Below are 19,813 nucleotides of genomic sequence, written 5' to 3'. Positions count from 1 at the left end.
GCGTGGTGCTTAGTTGCTGGCTGGGGTTAAACCATGACAAAATTTAATATGAGTTCAGTGCATATGGGAAGACAAAAGAGAAGCTGAAAGGTAACTGGCATGGCTCAGGTAATGATGACCATATTTGCTGTTTGCTTAATCTTAGCTCTTCCGGATGTGTGTATTCAGTTTTATTAAAAAAGAGGTAAGGAAAGAATAGTTGGGGTTTTCTCATTTTTGTTTTGTTTTGGTTTGTTTTTTTAAATACAGAACTGCTAGCTTGTCCTAGGCTGTTGAATATTTGTATGATGTTGTATGTGTTATCATGAGGATTTTCAGATTCATATTTGATATTAATTTGCATTCACAATGTCTTGCAATGAGTCCACTGGGTCAAACCAAGTCACACAGTTTATTATGAAGATAGAGGAGAGCTCTAATTCTCTGCTAAAGGAAAAAGCAGTAATGTTCAGGCTCACAAGGAGATAGGAGAACAGGCAGCTGGCTGTGTGACAAGCAGGCTATAAACAGCAGTTTGACTGTGGAGAAACAGGCTATGCAATAGTATGACAACTTCCCAAGCAGACTGGGAGCTGGAACTTCAAAGCTAAAACTGGGTAGTGAAAGGTATATAAAAGTATAGACCACCAGTGACTGTGCTAACAGACAGACTGAAAAAATGCTTTAGTATAAGTTATCTGAGAAGAAAAAAGAAATCGTGTTTCTTTCAATACAAAATGCCTGGTATAATGCAGCTAGATTAATGCAGCTGGAGAAAGGATCTGTTTACTTTGTTTATCCTGTTTGATGCGGCAATTATGCAGAATGATTTCCAGTTTCAAAACAGAAAAGTTAAAAATTAACCTTTATTTAATTTTGTTCAGCAAGTTACTTCCTGAATACATCTAAATGGCAGTCTTTTTTCACTTTGACAGTTTGCCTAACTGTGTATATGTAGACAAATACTCCACATCCACTGGCTTCTCCCTTATTATGCAGAAAGTATGAGATGGCAAGATTAACTGTATAAAAAGATGGCATTATTAACTGTATAAAAAGCTACCAGTAAATAAACAGAAATAAACAAATAAATAAATACTACTAGGCTGATATGTTTAAAGCACATATTAGCTTGCTACCATGAATTTATAAATTAAGAAAACCTAGACTAGCACCAACCAATACCGTACAGCACAGTATTTTGCCAGTTTAGTCCTGAATTGTTATAATTGTAGTAGAGTTTAAAATGTGACTAATAAATAGGCAAAACCAGAAAAATAAATGCTGCCACGCTGGTGCTATGGAGTTATGCCAATACATTTCTTGAATGTCTTTTCATCTCTTCCCTCCTCGAGCTTTTGGCACTGATGTCAAACTAAGCAGTTTATGAGTGTCAGGAACAAGCTGCACTTAGGTTCTTCTCAGCTGCTGGAAGTAAGCATGTAAGGAGCTGCTGCTTCCAAATATTGATTAGAGATGTCTCAAGTCTGCAATCACTAGGGAACAGCGTAGCTACCAAAGCAAAAGGGACAGAAGTCTCAGGCCTGTAGCATACTATCCAAAATGATTAGATACTAGGATTTGTGACAGAATTGTCTACTCACTCACCTGTTCTGGAGACCACTTGAGGTTCACATCATGTGCTACCAAAACCTTTGTCTCAGGGAAAGCTATTCTAGCTCTTGCAACTTTTGGGGGTTTTTTTGGTATGCTTGTTTGGTTTGGTGGGGGGTTTTGTTTGTTTGTTTGTATGTTTGTTTCTTCATATTTTCTCTATGAAAACTGTGTGTGCTTGTTCTAGTAAAATTTATGGTCCAGCTTTATATTCAAGAGACATTATTGTTGAAATCAATGAACAGTTTAACTTGGTTCATATATAGGTCTTTTGAGCTCTGGTAGTTTGACACAGTAACTTTCTATTCTCCTTGCCGCAGACTTGAATTTGTTTTAGGGGCAAAGAATGGAAACTGCTACCCATAAACAGCTTTTTCCTTTCCACATGAAATGTCAGTCATCCCTGCTGCTTTGTTAACAGCCGTTAAAAACTTAGGGATTGACTCAGTTATCTAAACATAGGTGGCTAGTACCATATTAGATGCCTTAGGGTATCTCACTTGCTGTCCAGTTACTGCTTCAAAAAGGCATGAGTTCCCTGTAGGTCACATACCTCAGAACTCTATTGGTGTCCCAGCTGGCAACTGACACCTATGTTTAGGGAGTGAATTGAGGCTCTGCTGGTGTAGGACTTACCTCTTCAGTGCGGGGATAGGACATATTTACAGTTTATCTTGTATTGGACTTGCACTGAAGTCTTATAGCTTCAGTAGGTTTGCATTTAACCTTCTTCAAAGAGGAGGTTATACATCTACAAATAAAACTTCCTTCACTAAAAGTAACCATTAAAGCAAAAAATATTTCCACAGGGAAGTCCACATTTCTTCATCTGTACAAAGAACTTCTTACATTACTAAAATAGCAAAACAGGAGGCAAAGGCGGTGTGAAGTAAGAAGTACCACATATGTTCTCTCCTAGACTACGCAATCCTTGCCTGGGGACTCCATCTGCATGAAATGTAAATTCATTAAGCAGTTCATCTTTAAAATTCCTTCCCATGTGATTTAAGCTGGTACAGGCTCAACTTTGGTACAGGCCCAAGCATATGGTGAGGTGATAGATTTCTTAACAAGACAGTTACGGGACTAACTGTTTCAGGAATTGGAGGGACAGTGAAGGACAATCTAGGCAATGAACCTGAAGATAAAAGGTGGAGAGGGTGGTTATCTTAGTGAGGCAAGAAGGACTCCCAGCTCACCATAGCTTTTACATAGGCAAAGTAAGCTTCAGGATTATGATTTTTGTTACACCCGCAATGCTGCTGCTGTAAGTGATTACCTACCTGGTTTTTTTGTGCCTAGAGTTTGTCTTAACATTAATTGTGTATGGACAAGGATGGTACAATCAACTTTTTTTCAGTTAGATTGTTCGCTTGGTTATATGAAGGAGAGAGGATACTAAATCCTATAGTGAGGAAGAGTTCACTTGAACAAAATATGCTTGCTCATGATAATGACTGAGACAGAGACTCAGGTTATGAACTGAAGATCAATTTCCTTAGCTGAAAACCCTGTCAGAATGTCTTTCACATGAAGGAGAAAGAATACAGTCATAAGACTAAAGTACTCACTTGATCCCTCAGTGATTGTGCTGTTTATGGAGCTCCCTCCAGTTGAACTGCATTTTTTGCTGTCTTTGAACTGTTTCCGTCTCCAGGCCCACTGGTCTATTGTTTCTTCTTGGGAACTATCGCTTGCTCTGGTGTCTTTCATCAAAGGTAGCTTTCTGGTTTTATTCATTTCTGATTTCAAGTCTAAATTATAACCAGACATTATTTGTGAGGAATGTGTAAGGCAACTTAAGCAATTATAGTGTTTAAAATTTCCACATTCTAAATACAAGAATAAAGTAACCAAACACAGAAATGAAAATACCAAATAATACTGAAAATATTGATAAAGTATATCTTTTAGATTAATCGAGGTCTTCATGCAGAGAAGAGTACATGTGGTTACCTTGCGGTAGTTGTATCTGTAGTTAAATATCTACATAGCTATTTGTATAGCACCATTTTTATGCAGAAACATAAATTGCGCATGGATTTTATTTACAAGTGCTCACACATTTTTGAAGTGGTCAGTATGTAAATACATAAAGTGCTATTTAAACATTAAAAATCTTGCAAGCCACATATGCAGATAAAAGGAGGATATACCTTTCTACATTAGGTTTCTTTCTAGGTAAGGCAATATAGATTTATTCGTTGTATTACTATTTCAGCTAAAACAACAATTGGAAAACAGATGGTATTCGATTCCATTCTGAAAATGCAACTGTACCCACTGGCAACGGCAGATAGGGAGAAAGTGAGCTCAGCCTCAACAGGCTCCCTAGAAGATTGTGCAAGTGCTCTGTTGGCTCGATAGCCTCTTTCTGACTTCAGTCAGATCTCCATCACACACCTGTGTCACTGAGCCCCTTTTCCAGGGCAGCTGACTATGGCTGAGACTCAGGAAACTGATCTCTTGTAGCTCCCTTGTAGTGCCCTTTGCATGAGTCCTTGTCCCTCTGATAATAATTAAGTTCCCACAACACCAGCAGAATTTTAGCTTGCATGGACTCCTCTCCTCCATCTTGTTTACAACATTTGCATCTGTTTTTCTCCTCTATTCTAGATGGTCTCACTCTTTGTTGAAAAATGCCATGTTTCCTTTCCAGCATCACTGAATTACCAGGCACAGGAAGTCCCATATTGCCCCTTGTGCCCAATGTTTTGACTAAGTAGGTTGGTATTCCCACATTACAAGTGGACTTTGATTCATATTAATGAGTCTTAAAACTTTAAATGCTTATACTTCTTTCTGGATGTACACATTTACTCATTTAAGGTAGGACCTCCACAGAGTTGCTGAGAATAACACAGATGGAAAATCAAAATACAACCATAGACCAAGACGACCAAAGTTACAGACCAGGTGAAGTGACAGGTAAGAGAAAGAACACACATAGACGATTATTAGCAAGGGGCAAAAGGGAAGAGAGAATAAAACAAAAATGCAAGGAATAGCTGCACCTTACTTCTGTGCTGTGTGTTTAACCACTGAGGTCTAATGTATGAGAACTCAAGGTTTTTGAGCACACAGGCTTCCTTCCATGTCTTCTTTCTATACCTTGTTCTAAAGAGATTTCCATTTAATTAATTCTCTATTTATTTTAGTATTTTAGATATTGATCTATATAGCAATATCTACCTATATAGTGTATCAATATAGTCTATATAGACTTCAGGTATTTTTGAAATTTCCATTACCCATGCCAAACAAGACAACCTTGGAGGACATACCAGTATTTTCTACAGATATTGTGAGCTAGAAAGATTATTAAAAACTTTCTGATGCTTTTTACTAAGATTCGTGAAGATATTTTCCCATGATAAGAAAGTATGTATTTTTCAATAGTATAAAACTCCTAACCTCCAAACCTGCTGGAACATTCTTTCTGAAGAGCATGATCAGAGTTATATTTGCATATGATTTGATTAATATTAAAAAATTAAAATTAAAATTAAAGTATTTGGAGTGATATTTCAAAAACACACACAGACATATGTGTGTGTACATACTCACAATGTAAAAAGCTTACATTGTAGTGTGCAGTGTCCCAGTATGGCTTTACATTTTTATGATTGAAAACAGTCCTTTTAAATGACCAGTTATGAATATGGGTAGATGGATTACAGAAGGGAAGACAAGAAATTTTGTAAAAGATTAGCTATAAAAAATAGTTCTTTTTCATATGCAGTTTTCTTAACTACATAAAGAGAGGAGAAAAGAAGGTTGAATGATCTACTGTGGTTATTCCATGACATGTAAAGGCTCAGCCAGAATTAAGACTGAGATGTACTTAGAATTCATTATTTCCTTAGCTCACATGGATTCCGAAAACAGATTTATGTGGTTTTAAACACCAACTAGAGCTCTGAGTTCATGCCACATGGCAACTGCAAACAAACCCTTCCTGGTTTGGTGTTTGCTTCTCTCACTAGATGTATAGGATGAGTTGACTGTTTAATGTAGGAAACTCCCTTCTTGAACAAAGTTGCATTCAAATTTTCTTCTTTTTTTTTTTTTTAATTTAAGTTACCTGGCTCTACAAGATGGCTCCTAGGACCCTCAACACAATAACTGCATATTATAACCAGATGGCCCTGCTTAGCAACATCATCTCTTTGTAAAGTTATAATATACTTCCATTTTCCCCAAAAAGATGTCACCAAAGCACTAAACCATGTACGCAAAAGGTGCGTAAGTGATGTTAACTCCAAAAGTCTTATAATACCTACCTTTCTGACAAATCTGTTTTACTGATGATGGGGGGATATCTGCATTCTGGTGAAAATCTTCTTCTATTTCAATCCTTTTCTCAAGATCATCGGAGCTGGATTTGGCTAACTGAGGTAGTTGATGTTCTCCAGGCTCTCTCCTTAAGCTATCATCAGTTGACTGTTTACAGCAAAAGTTCTCTGGTCTTTCCTTGATATTTGAATGTTCTGTGAAATTCTCTCTCATTTCTGTATATGGTGAAGAGGTAGATAATATGGCAGCCTCTGCTGAATCATTACAGCAATCGGATTCAACAAGGATATTCCCAGCTATGTCTTGTATCTCAGAAAAGCTTTCAGATTCATTATTTATGTCATGATCCTCAGGATCTAACAGCAAGGATGACAGCAAGGATTTTTCTTGTATACTACAGGGAAGTTTAGGCTCTTTTCTTACCCCAGAGCTGAAAGAATCAGGCATCAATTTAGTGTCACCTTGGATGAGTCTTCGTTCTAGTTCTCCAGTTATCACAGTCATTACTGACCCTCTCCTTTTCTTTATTACCTCAGGCTCTGCAGGGGTTAGGTGAACATTTTGCTGTAAAGGTGAAAGTTGTTTTGGAGCGCTTTCTGTAGATGCATAATTAGTACTTTCCTTGTCATCAATAAGTTCACCTGAAGGGCTTCTAGGACATGTAGGGTTCTGTAATTCAACATGCTTTTCTGGATGGTTGTACTCTGGTGTCCTTTCACCTAAAGCACCTTTGGTAGACTCAGAGTCTTCCTCCCATATGGCTATGTTTCTCAGAGGCTCCTCATGCCCATTTTCTTTTTTCTCATTAATAGTACCATTGGAACGAAGACTCTCCATTAATGTTTCTTCTGTTTCTTCACTTTGCCCCACATAGTCTGCATAGTCATTCAGTAAACAAGTGTCATCTAGATTTTCTTCAGGCTCAGATGGATAAATGGTAATATTATGATCGAATGATGTGAAAGCATACTGATATGAAGACTTAAGACCTCTCAAACTTCTCAGTGAGGAGGTCAAGTCAGAACACTTACAAAGTTCTGTATAGCTCGTATGAACATGTGAGTTCCTGTTATAGACATCTGCTTTGGTCTCCTTGGGCAATACTTTTAAGGATGGCAATGAATAAAAGCCAGAATCCCTTCTAGGGTGAACTGGTGATGGTACAACAATGGTAGTATCTGGGAAAGACTTTCTTCTTGCTGGTTTTTGCCCTGTTTCTCTGCATTTGTCACAGTTATTTCTTTCTTGACCTAATACATTGTTCTTACTGATAAGCTCTTTCCCAGCATTTGGGTTATTCAAGGTATTACTAGCTACAAGACAATTTGTACTATTTATTTTTGAGAAAAGTATTTTATCTTTTGAAAAATCTTCCTTTTCATTGGTGTGGTCTTCATTGTCCATTTTGCTATGGTTACAGAAATAATTTTCTTCCCCGAAAATTCTCAAGGCTGTAGAGAGGCTGTCAGATTCCTTTCTGACATTAACAGGGTACAAAGATACACCCTCTGCAATTGTATCCAAATTCATTTTGTCACAGTCAGCAAATTCTTTAGGTGGAGGGAGAAGTGTACATCCACCTGGGAATGTATAGTCTACCTTTTCATGAAATCTAAAAGATGACTCACAATCTGTATTGCAAGGTGCCCCTGTTACAGAATAACCTGTTTCACTCCAATACGTATCTTCATGTTCCCTGTTGCAGGTTTTGCTCTGTGCCTGTTCACCAGGTTTGATGTTAATCTTTAGATTTTTCTTTCTGCTGGTATATTCCACTTTAATATCCTTTGCTTCAATGTTCATTTTCAGGGAGGCATTTTTGTTGATGGCAGTTTGAATTTTACCTTTAGAGGATCCCTTATATTTCCCATTATGTTCTGCTGAATGGTCAGTTGAAGGACACTGGTACTCTGAACATTTTGAACACTGGTTTTTCTGGTATTGTCTTTCATGAAAATGTTTATTGTTCTTTGAACTTTTCCTTTTTTCAGCTACAATGTTTGTTCCAGAATCAAACAGCAAAACGTTCTTAATTTCTACTTTCACATTAAAAGAACCGTATTTTACTTCTGCAGTAATTTTTCCAGTAGCCAAGCTAATGGACTCTGCAGAGTCTGGCTTGCCCCATAGTGTAATTTTTCCTGTGGATGAGCCTTCTGATTCACCAAAAGTTACTGTTGCTAGGATTTCATCTTGCTGAGGAGAGAACATCTGAGGAGGGAAGTTCTTTTCCTTCTTTCCTTCTTTTTCGCTGTCTGATATGTTATCAAGGTCTCTATCTTCAGATGGATCTAAGCTACTCTGATTCTGGTTTTCATGATTTTTTCCATCTTCTTCAGTACCCTTTACATCCACTGGCTCAGTGAAGTGAGCCAGAGCCTCATCTGCTTTATTTTCAAGGCTTCCTACATTTTGCTGGCATTTACAAATAGGTGACAATTGTTCATCTAAGTTAAGGTAAAAAAAAGAAAAAATAATTTTTCCCATGATTTGGTAAGCAGTATCACAAATGTATGATTATCTTTGAATCACTTTTCATAGAAAATGCCTATACTATCTTTAAGGTGTAGTATATTTTCCAAAACATTATTTTTTTCATTTCAATAGTAACTTCTTTTGTCTTAATTATCTGATAAGGAATTTGAAGTCAGATAAACAGGGTAGGCCATGTTAACTCACTCTGAATGGAGGACATTAATATATTAACACTTCTTTTTTCTCAGAAAATTTTACAATTGTTAGGGGATAAGGTATTCTATTTGCTTATAGAAAGGTCTACCCTTTTTACTTCCATTACTCCTCTCAGTATTTACTTCATTCCTGTGAACACACTGGGACAATCAATATCTCATTGCATGTTTGCAGTTTGGGGTAGATTACATGGAACTTGACTTCATAATCCTTTTACAGATGAGCAAACAAAGGGATTAATGAATATTGTTGCAATCACACAGCAGATCAGTGGCACGTTGCCAGGAGGTGTGAGCCACAGCTCCCTGTTTGAAGCAGAAGAAAATACTCTTCCCTGGCAGGAGCTGTACTAGGCAAGGTTTCACAGCATTCATACAATTACATGCTGTCCTGCTTGGGCTTTTTTTAGAATAGGCTATGTGCATTAGAGGCTAACAGTTTACAGTGACATCTACCTAAGTAGGATTAGAACAAGTTGTTAAACTTACACAACATTGGGAAATTTACAGCAAGAATACTGAAAATTTGAGATAATTAAACATCAACATCTTTGGAAAGACTTTGCCAGAAATAGCTAGGGTAGCAGCTCAACTAAAACAGAACAACTATCCTCATCAAGACATTACCTGTACATACGCACACTTGAGTATAAATATTTCCAATTTGACAAATGGCTTTGAGCACAAAGATGGATTTCTGTCTTGATGAGTAAATGGAGAATAACCACCTATGATTCTGAGGGTTTTACTTCAAATTAAACATTTCTGTAAACTTACATTCTCTGGAATCAAAGCTCTTTCTGCCCTTGCAGCTTTTTCTTCTTTTTCTACTCATTTCTAAGAACTGAGGGCATCTGGGTTCCAGTCTTCTGTGCAGGAGGGAAAACATTGGATAATGAGAAAGTTTCTCTGGAATCCTTTTGCTCTCTAACTCTCTCAGGCTCTCTAACTCGGCTTTTCTCCTGTGTAAGAACTGGCTGATGATAACGAAAAATAGAAAAGAGCTAGAGCATGTACTAATGCATCTATTTTCTTCTCTTGGTTATTTGGGACCAAATTTTCGAAGGTTTCCAAATACTAGCTTAAAAACAAGGTCTGATGATCTCAGCTATGGGGCCTGAACCAATACTCTTTGAAGTCTGTGGTAGATTTGGGCAGTGGCTGACCTTTTCCAGCCTATGATTTTATCTGATTCTGATTTTTAGAGATTAATATTTTGTTTGAAGCATTAATTTTTAATTCAATCTTATTTATATACATAATGAAATACTTAATAATCATTGTTTTTTCTCTTGAGGAAAAATTCAGACCTAGTATAAGAGAATAAAAGGCCTTAGCTAGGACTAAGTACATAACTGAGCTGCATACAGAGCAAACTGACCTATCTGCATCTTACAGTTTGGGTTGCCCCTTGCATTTGTTTGTGGGAAGAAGAAAATTGTCTTATACAATTTTTTTGCCTCATAGGGAAACTTATTAAATGTAAGATTAAGTGTTAATGCTGGCTTAGTATTGAAGACTTACTCCACTCAAAGTTAAATGGCAGTGGAATACCTCTCATAATTAATTTTTAAATATTATTCTTTTCACAAAATCAAGAAAATAAAAATTAAAATGTTTATCTGTGTTTCTCCACAGGCCTGTGGGAAATTTCACTGTCTGAATTTAACAGGCCTTAAGAAATATGGTATCAAAGAAGGCTCAGCCTAAGGGAAACATTATGGATGCTACTATTTGTGTACTTTAATAATTTGAGACAAATGAAGAATCCCTAGACCCTCAACTAGGAGCTGAGCTTTGCATCCATGTTTAGTTAGTCATTTTTTTGCAGTTGATCACTGAAGTGAGACCTTAAATTTATATTGAACTGAGAAGAATAGCTAAAATCTGGAAGTCATCTATCATTCCTGTTGTGCAATGGGGCTGAATGCTGACTGAAGGCATGGTAGTAATGGAAGAGGTCTGTATCCTATGCAGCAGGGTTACTATGTAGAGGCTATTAAACCAAATAGAATTGGTAGCATTTTCTGGGATTGATATTTGCTTGGAAAATAGACCCAAACTTACAACTTTTTTTATTTTTATATTTTTTTTTTTACAGTATTGAAATATAATGGAAATAGTCAACTTTCCAAAATAAGTCAATGTCTTAGGATTTGCTTCTGTTATTTAATCCAAAGATTTTCTATTGTATTCTAAATGACCTTGGAATGGATAATTCACATTGTTTGAAATTAGAAGTATTTGAACTGCTAATACAGCATTGGGATAGTCTTGAAAATCAGTAGAGTTATGTTGGGAAAAATCAACTGACTGCAAGTGTTATTAGTCATAATATCTTTAGATGATAGTTCATCAGTACATCAAATAAGTCATTGTGGAAAAAGCATGAGTGAATTTTGCACGCTGCAAACTTACCTGGTGTAAAGGGGATGTATGGATTTTGCTATAAAAATGAGGATTAGGATAAAGCTTTTTAAATCATTGTATTGACATTGTAAGACTCATGTTACATGTCATTGTATGCAGTGATATGTAGCTAGCCAAACAACTGGGATTTCAAGACACAGCCATTGACTTCTATTTCTGAAAACTTTTAAATTTTGTGTGAGGCTAAATGACTGAATATGCCAGTGCACTAACACATTCATTAGTTGGCTGCAAAAATGCACTAGATGACTATTTTTTGTTGTTCCCCAGGAATTCCACTTTCATGGACATTTTTCCCTGCCTTTTTGGAAGACACTCTAGAGAGACTGAGAAAGTTTTGTATTTATTTCACAGCAGACACTTTGAAATGTTTACATTGTCAATTTTCATGATGAAACTATACCCCTCTGTTTTTTCCAGGTGTCTTTAGGCAGAGCTTGACAGACAGCCAAACCTGCCAGCTGAGCTCTGTTTTCAGTGGGAAGAATGATCTTAAAGCCAAATACAAGGCTTTAAAGGACACAGATATTTATCTGTAGTTTTGGATATGAGACAGTGCCTATCAGTTTCAGATAAACATCAATATTCTTGTACAGAGTTACATATGCAAGTATGTTAAGAGCATAAAAATCATACTTAGAGGTGTCTTATGTAAGATCTGCAGATTGGTGCATATATTTATGACAATAGGAACAACAGCCTAACAGAGCTCCATAATCTGATTGTGATCCTTGAGCTTTCAGTTATATTTCATTAAATTGTAATTGAGAAAATATTTTTACTTCTAGGAGTTCTCTCCGTTCAACCTAAGGAAGATGCTACACACTCTGTTCCTTCCCCTTCCCCTTCTCCTTGCCCTTCCTCTTCCCCTTCTCCTTCCCCTTCCCCTTCTTGACCTTCATGGTTGTCTTTCCAAAATACTTTCCTTTGTTAAACTATTTTTTGTCCTTCCCCAGGAATTCCACTTTCGTGTTTTTTTCCCTATCCTGTGGTCAGTAACAAAATGGTTAATCTCAATATAGGAAATGTGATTGCTAAGCTTCATTGCTAAAATGCTTTTAAAAATTATTTGCAGATCAAGAACAGCTGCCTGTTTTACTCTAGTCTCTCTTTACATTTGACAGTTAATTGTACAGCTGTATGCACTACAGATTACTCTTTAACGAAGAAAATCTGTATTATCTGGTGAAAATCTGAATTTTACTGAATGCTTACAGGCCAGGAATATATTTAGTATGTAGTGTTTAAGACCTTTTTTTAGGGAAGAATAATAGGCATGACTGTAATCAGCAGTTGATTTGAATTCTGATGGCTTTGGTGATAAGGTTAGCATGGTTCAAGATGGATAGAGAAGTAGAAAAAGTGAAAAGAACATTGGACAATACCAAAAAGAGGAAACACTGCAAGAAGGATGCTGAAATATTGAGACAGACAGTATTGTGGATCAATTCAACTAAAAATCATATTCATTTCATATTCTCCTCACAGTTGTAATGTATGTTTTTGCCAGGCTTTGTCATGGCAAAGTATCATATGACTTTGCAGAATGAATTCTAGGTCTGGGATGGTCACTAGTTGTACTACTATTCAAATAACATTTAGTGGCATGGGGAAATCTGAAAGTACTGAAGGCAGATAGTGGTGGTTCTCTGCATGCTGGGATTGTGGGAAAAGATCTACTGTCTTCTGAAACTTAACAATCTGAGTGCGCAGTGTGAAACTATCAGTAGAGATAGCAATGGGTCAAAGTTGCTCATAGTGGTAGGATTACAGATTTTGCTATGTGGTCAAAGATGAGACGTAAGACCTAGGTGAACAGGATGATTAAGCTGTTTTGTTTTGATTTTTTTTCAGTTATTTCTGTAATTGGTAGTAAGTAGGTTAAAACTATAATTTAGAATGATTGTTTGCACTGTTCATTTGTGATTAAGACGACTATCTCTCAGATGTTAATTTTCATATTTATATACTATTGATTTTAATCGTACATGCAGTATTTTAAATTGTTGATATCTTAAAGTAATTTTCAAGTAAACATTGGAAAGAACCTTTATGATGCAAATAGTTATGTTGTTGCTACTACATTTCTGTATGTTAATTTATGCTTTCTCCTCTAATGTTTACCACATCAGAAGAGGCACCAGTTCTTTGCTTTTCAATCATCTTTTCTGTGCATGCTTTCCTTGCATTGTCTTTGTCTATTCTTGCTTTGCTGGTCCTACAGCTGAGATGTGCTAAAAGAATTAGGAATCTCATCATCTTCAATCCTAGTCACATGAGTAGACCCATTGACTTGAGTAAGGATTAGTTGTATGCATCAGGACTGCAGGGTAAGGCCCTGCATTAGGGACTATTCTGTCCGCTGCTGGACACTAGATGAACACTAGCCCAATTAGCTTAGATGAGAATAGAGGCACTCAGCAGTTCACTGGGTGGAAGCCAACATCCACTGACATAGTGCTCTATGTGACAGGTTACTCTCTCTACAGACAGCAGTGCTTGGGTTAGCTTAGAATAATAACTTCCTCGTTTTGAGTGAAAGAACAATCTTCACCAGAAATACAGTTAAAGCTCTGTCTAGAACGTGTTCATTTTCACTGTGAACAACATCCATAATAGTATTTCTTTCAGGATAATGCAGGTAATGACAAGCTTTGTGATAATAAAGGCAACAAAATATTTTTCTGACATATGCCTCTGAGATCATCTTGTTAGGCAGGAAAAGTTGCCTTAAAAAATGCTGGTTGGAAGTAAAACTGAAAATACAGGAGTTACTTTACTTTTATATATTTATATAATGGAGATTTTACGTGAAAACATGTGTGTTAAGTTTTCTGAACAAGCATGTTCAGTGAATGTATACAGTAATGATGAGACTGGCAGAAAAGATAAACTAAAAAAAGGAAAGGAAAATATGGAGAAAATATTTAACATTGTTGAATCGGAATGGTGTGGTGACACAATATATTTGCAAAATATTTAATGTTCTTTCAGGACAGTATTAATTGCCCCTTTAGATGGTAAATCTCTTTCTTATAATTTCAGTATCTTATGTTGTAGAAGGCATGGCTATAAATATATTCAGTGGCAGCTGAATACTTCCCCACTGAATTCTATACCTTTCACAGACTATAGAAGAATGGTATCACAAAATACCCAAACAAGCCTTTCTGAAACAAGAGCCTTCTACTGCTCTTTCCTTCTGCATTTCAACTGCATCACACCCTTCTGATTAATTTCCTCCCTCTGGATACAGAATCCTACTTTTTGTCTCCATTGCCCTAGATAACCTTAACTACACTGAATTTTGTTCTCATTGACTTCCATTGTGTCTCATATTTCGCAATATTCTTCTATTCCATACTAATCTTTGCTTTGACTTTGCTCCTGAAGTTACCAACTATGTTTGTCCCAGTCTCACATGGCTTAGTTCCTCTCTTCCTCCTATAAAATTATTCTTAAAGCTTGATTTTTCCTTGTGAATTCTTCCTTTTACTTTCCTTACTGATTGTTTTGTGGCATATTACCTGCATTAACTTTTATGCATTGAGGCAGATGCCCCACAGATAATTTACTCTTAACAGAGACAATGTCACTAGAATGAGTTGTGTACAAAAGCCTTAGTAGTTCCATACAGAAAGCAGGCAAAAGGGGCTCATCATTGATTTACCTCTTATATTCCTCATTCAAGTATGTCTTAATCAAGTACCTTCCATTTTTGCCTTTTTTTACAAAGATGTCCCAAATCTCTTTATCAAGCTCCCACTATTAACTTATTTGAATAATTTCTGAACACCCATTTCTGCAGTACTGTTGCCAAAGAATGTCTTCTATGCCAAAGACATGCCAGAAAAGTGATGTTATCAAAAAAGCCTGACTTAGTAGTGTTTCTTACTCTCTGCCTCAGCTGGTGTGTATCTTATTTTCATTTGTTTATAGTTTTGCCTATGTATTTTCCAGAATAGACTGGTTTTTAAAAACCTCTTTGCAAAATGTCTGGAACAAACGAAGCAGGCAGCCATTTACAGGGGCTGTAACAGGACCCTAAAGCATTTTACAAATTAACTAAAACATGAATTATAAGGCTGCAAAGAATCAGCTTCCATTCGAATGTAACTTGGTAGTTATCTAGCAGTATCCAATTAGCTATGAGAATAGTGCACCCAAATAAACACTTAGGAAAACATGGATAAGTGAAATTAATCTGCAACAGGTATTGTACTAGGACCCGGTGATGAACCATTTTGTTTCATGAAATGTGCTGTGGGACTTTTATCGAGCACACCAAATCAGGATCTTGCTTTTTCAGATCATGAAAAGATAGCTAACACCAGTCAACATTTCTGCAGTTCCAATTCTCAAGGAAGGTTACTGTCTAAGCAACTAAGAACATTACTTATGCCATAAATGAGAATATTCAGGAAATCCAAACCCCATGTAATTAGATATTGCATTATTTTGCACTCTTTCATAAGCAACAAGTGACACCAGACAAAGTGTTAAATAGGTTTTGACCAATCATTTTTAAAGGAATAGTGGGTATGCTATTCTTGCCATTACGTTAAAGTTACGTCCCTGCAGGGAGGTTGCTCTTCACTTTAGTTTTAAAAAAGGCTAATAAAGTAGTAGTCAGTCAAATGTTTTCAAGATTATTTTAACTGAAAACTGAGAATGCAAGTGCCAGCAATTTCATTGTAAAAAATAGTTCAGCTATCATGGGCTGTATATGCACAAGCATTTCTGCCTTTTTAGGGAGAAGTCAAGTCACAGGTTCAGCTTTCAATTCTTAAATTCTGCAAAACCATATATAAAACTCATTTTCTTATAAAGCTTCTGTGTACTTACTCAGCTAACCTTGCTTTCTGTTTAATTATTTTGAGCTTTTGCCACAACAAAAAGAAATACTGTATTAATAAGGATAAGCATTGATTTCATATTCTGGAGGTGTTTCATTTCTGCATCAACATTTTTCATTTCTACCCTCATTTAAATGTATGCACTGTTTTCCACTGCAACAAAATGGAGAACCAGTAGGTAGCTTCTGTGCTCTAAATGGTCCATACAGAGATCATGTGATGATTTTAACACAAGTACTATATAACAAATATTTCAACATCTTATCAGATTTTTCCAGTGTTAGCAGTTATCATGTATGTAAAAACATATTTTAAAAAACTGGCGTAGAGAACATACTTTATTGTGCATTATATGTGTTACACTGGATAAAATAATTTTGTCTTCAGCAAAACTTCCAAAAATATATTAAAAAAAGATCCCATGAATTGCCATTTCTGTTTACATTGTTGGACCTCTGCTCTTCCTGTTTTAGAGACCAAAGGAAAAACTGCTAATTTGAATGTTAGCTGGATTAGCCCTCTTCTTGTCAGTAAGTTTGTCATTCTGATATTTAGGGTGCAATCTTGCATTTTAGTCACTTTTAATTTGTTTCTGTTTTGGCACGTAATTCATGCTTTGTCAGTATCAAACATGACAGCAGGTAAGTGAAATACCCTTCAGATGTGACGTGGCAATTGGTCATGAAATTGGTAGAAACCTCACTGTAACACATGACCATTTCCTATAATGAAATATAATTTCTATAATCAAAGATATTACTGTCAATGAAGTACAATTCTTTGTCAAGCCAAATTATTAAACTTTTTGAGCTTCAGACTTGTTCATCCATCGTAATAGAAATAATGTAAATCCAAAATCTTTGATTATACTTGAAACTCAGCTTACCAGAAGAAACTTGCACAGTAGTTGTACACTATTTTAATTTTCTTTGAAAATGAGGTAGCCTTTTATTTTGAGAATGCCTGTGACTGTAAAATATAAATTACAATTAAGTGAGAAAAATCCTTCATTTCTCATAGAATGCAATAAGGGCAAAACCCCTGTATCCTAGCTTCTATAATTTGATTTCCAGCATCTAAAATAGGGAAACTTAGATACTGTATTTTCTGACTATGCAGTTTCCAGGGTCACTTCCTCCAGAAGATGCATAAATTAGGAGTAATTTGGGTTTCAAATGACAAAAATTGGGATGTTTAGTATTTCATAGGCTCTTTTTTAGTTTTAACAGGTGTTTTGAGAAAATGTCTATGTTTCTTCACTGAACTGGGAAAGCTCCAGTGTTAGAATGTCTCTTTCCTTACAGAGAAATAAGAAAGTATTTTACCAAAGGTGGTTTATTATACAGGATGATGAAATGGTTGGAGAAAAAACCTACTATCCAGGCTTATTTAAGTGCTGCAAACTGAGTTTGTAAGGTTCTCTACTCAACAATATGTAATATTCCTTCTTGATTAATAATCCTGTAATCTTATTGTAGCATTCCTCACATTCCATATCTGAAATATTAGTTGCAGAAAGACAATACAAATAACAAACTGAAGTTCATTCAGGTAGGCTTTCACTTCTACAATTATACACTACTACAACTTTAAGTCCCTATATGCTAAAATAAGATGATAGGTAGTCTTAGGAATCAAAAATCCATCTCAGAAATCCTTATAATTTAGGAAAACATTCTTACTTACTCACAGTCAAAAATCCATGTGAAAAATCCCTTCTATTTAGGAAACTATCATTATTTATTCAGAAAACTAAACACTGAACTATAATTGAAATTCTTTAAACTGTATCTACTGTGTAAAAAACCTGCAGAAATCCCGTATTTTATAAAAGCTATGATGAGTTACAACAATTAGTATCTACAGAATACTACCTGACAAGGTGTCATTTAAAAAAAAAAAGAAAAAAAAAAAGAAAAAAGAAGTTTGTACTTACTGTTACTATAAGCCAATATTCATTTTCCTCAGATACTTGCTTGCTATTATGTACTCTCTGTGAACAGTTTGCTTTTCTAAGCTCATGATGGATGGGCTGGCTGTCTTGCTAAGGCTTAATAGGATAAGAAGTTCAATTTTTTTTTTCCTTTGGACTTAACCACTTCTGTATTGTCAAGCCCAGTCAGCAATGATATGTTGTATACACATATCCTTCCCATCACTGAAGCAATAAACAACTACTAGTTATTTAACTCTTAACAGCTAAATCAGATAAGAAAAATAACAACTCAACTTACCAGGGCTTTGCAAAATGTCAGCTTTGTCTGAAAAGTCTTAATCAATCAGATTACCTAGTTAAAATTAAAGAAAAAGAGGGAGCAATGTTGTTCACAGTCTTGCTCCACTTCTTTTTCTATTTTTGTCTTCTAAGCTCAGAATCTGATTAGTATATTTAATTCCATGAAGCATCATGACTGGCTACCTTTAATCAGCCTGTTGACATCCACCCCTTTTTCCTTCACATGTTGTAGAATTCAAGATAATAATTTACCAACTTGGCAATATTCCTACACAAAATATAACATTCATGCTGTAGTATCAATACTGGAATGATTTTGTTTTCCACGTGTTTACACATATCCAATACGAAAAATAAGATAAAAGAAGTATGCTTATTGGACCAACGCAAAGTTTGTAAAAATCTCATAATTGCTGTTGTACTTACACGAGATGTCGTTACATCACGTGAGCTTACTGCGTGGCTAGTAGTATCAATTTTGTTTTGTGTTTAAACAGATCTATTTTTTCCTACTTTATTAAATTACTATTTGTATTATTTGTAAATTATTATAATTTAAAAAACAGATAAAATACAGAATATTTACAAATTCTGTACTGAATAGGAGTTAATTCTCGTAAGTGTACAGGTAAATTGGGAGAAAAGGCGTCTCCAGAATTTTCTGCTTTGTACATCTACATCTAATGAGTACACTTTTTGCTCTGGTAGCATTGCAGAAGCAAAGGAGAAGAGAGCGAGATCATTATTACACAGCACGAACAAAACCTCTCTATTTTTAGTGGTTTAAGGAACACCATTTTCTTAATGTACTGCATTAACTTAGGGGCAAGAAACAGCCTGCTTGCAAAGCTGCAGTCTTTTGGATGAGGCAAACAGCTCAAATCTTATGGAGGTGTTGCCCTGACCATATTCCAGTCAGAACCACTACATTCTGTTTAATTCTTGCTAAATTTAATTTGGCACTTTTCTACATTGCTCTACTTGCTAAATATGTACAGCATTTGGCTCTTTAATTAGATATTTCATATATAATTGCAAACAGTAACTATTCTTCAGAAAATTTCTATGCATAGGTATTTTCAAACTAAAACTCAATCCTATGACCTACAAACAGGTCAAATTAAGCAATAAAAAGCCAGAGGAAGTTTCACTTTAAATAAGAGATTAAAATTATCAAATGAGTTTTCTTAAAAAGGGGTGTTTGTCATCTTCTCTGTGAATGGTTCTTCTGTTGGGGAGGGAAAAAAGAAAAGAAAGCTTAAAAAAGATGGTTAGTTTAGCTTTTGAAAATGTACATATATTAAAAATAGTTGCAACACCAGAAGTTATTAGAACCGAAAGATCATTAAAACGTTACTCTCAAACTGAGAGATTATTGAATAGTTTTCTTTTTCAAACTATCCTTTTCCTGCTTTTTTCATGCAGCAAAATTAAATCTTTCAAATTATTTATTAGCATTGTAATTACAGATATATACTGTTTATACAGATTCTCAATTAAAAAAATTGTCTGATTCTTAATATCAGTACTGGTTATGGATACTTTCTTCTGAGTTTCACAGTTACAAACCCATCTCTACAGCAACCGACAATAATTTCCTACATGAAAAACTAATATTAGGAAGGGTCTTATACATGTATTTTTAGTTACCTCAATGTGATAAATTATTTATCTTTACGCTACCTATATTTGCTCTTTGCTTTATCCTCCCT

The 19,813-nt window shown here is 35.5% G+C and overlaps 1 protein-coding gene across 1 annotated transcript in view; it reads right to left on the bottom strand.

The window, feature by feature from the left end:
* The window catches only part of LOC128136656 (uncharacterized), a 45,027-nt gene extending 26,934 nt beyond the window's left edge, over window positions 1–18,093 (bottom strand). The window contains exons 1-5 of the mRNA XM_052776577.1: window positions 17,802–18,093; window positions 16,752–16,834; window positions 9,357–9,448; window positions 5,877–8,336; window positions 3,165–3,347 (exon numbers count right to left, since the gene is read on the bottom strand). Of these exons, the coding sequence (XP_052632537.1) occupies window positions 3,165–3,347; window positions 5,877–8,336; window positions 9,357–9,414 (2,701 nt within the window). The 5' untranslated portion in view covers window positions 9,415–9,448; window positions 16,752–16,834; window positions 17,802–18,093. The remainder of the gene's footprint in view (window positions 1–3,164; window positions 3,348–5,876; window positions 8,337–9,356; window positions 9,449–16,751; window positions 16,835–17,801) is intronic.
* Window positions 18,094–19,813: the final 1,720 nt, after the last annotated feature.

This window comes from Harpia harpyja, chromosome Z (genome assembly GCF_026419915.1).
Source record: "Harpia harpyja isolate bHarHar1 chromosome Z, bHarHar1 primary haplotype, whole genome shotgun sequence".
Lineage (NCBI taxonomy): Eukaryota > Metazoa > Chordata > Aves > Accipitriformes > Accipitridae > Harpia > Harpia harpyja.
The sequence above is the reverse complement of the archived record's forward strand: the minus strand, read 5'-3'. Positions and strand labels throughout refer to the sequence as shown.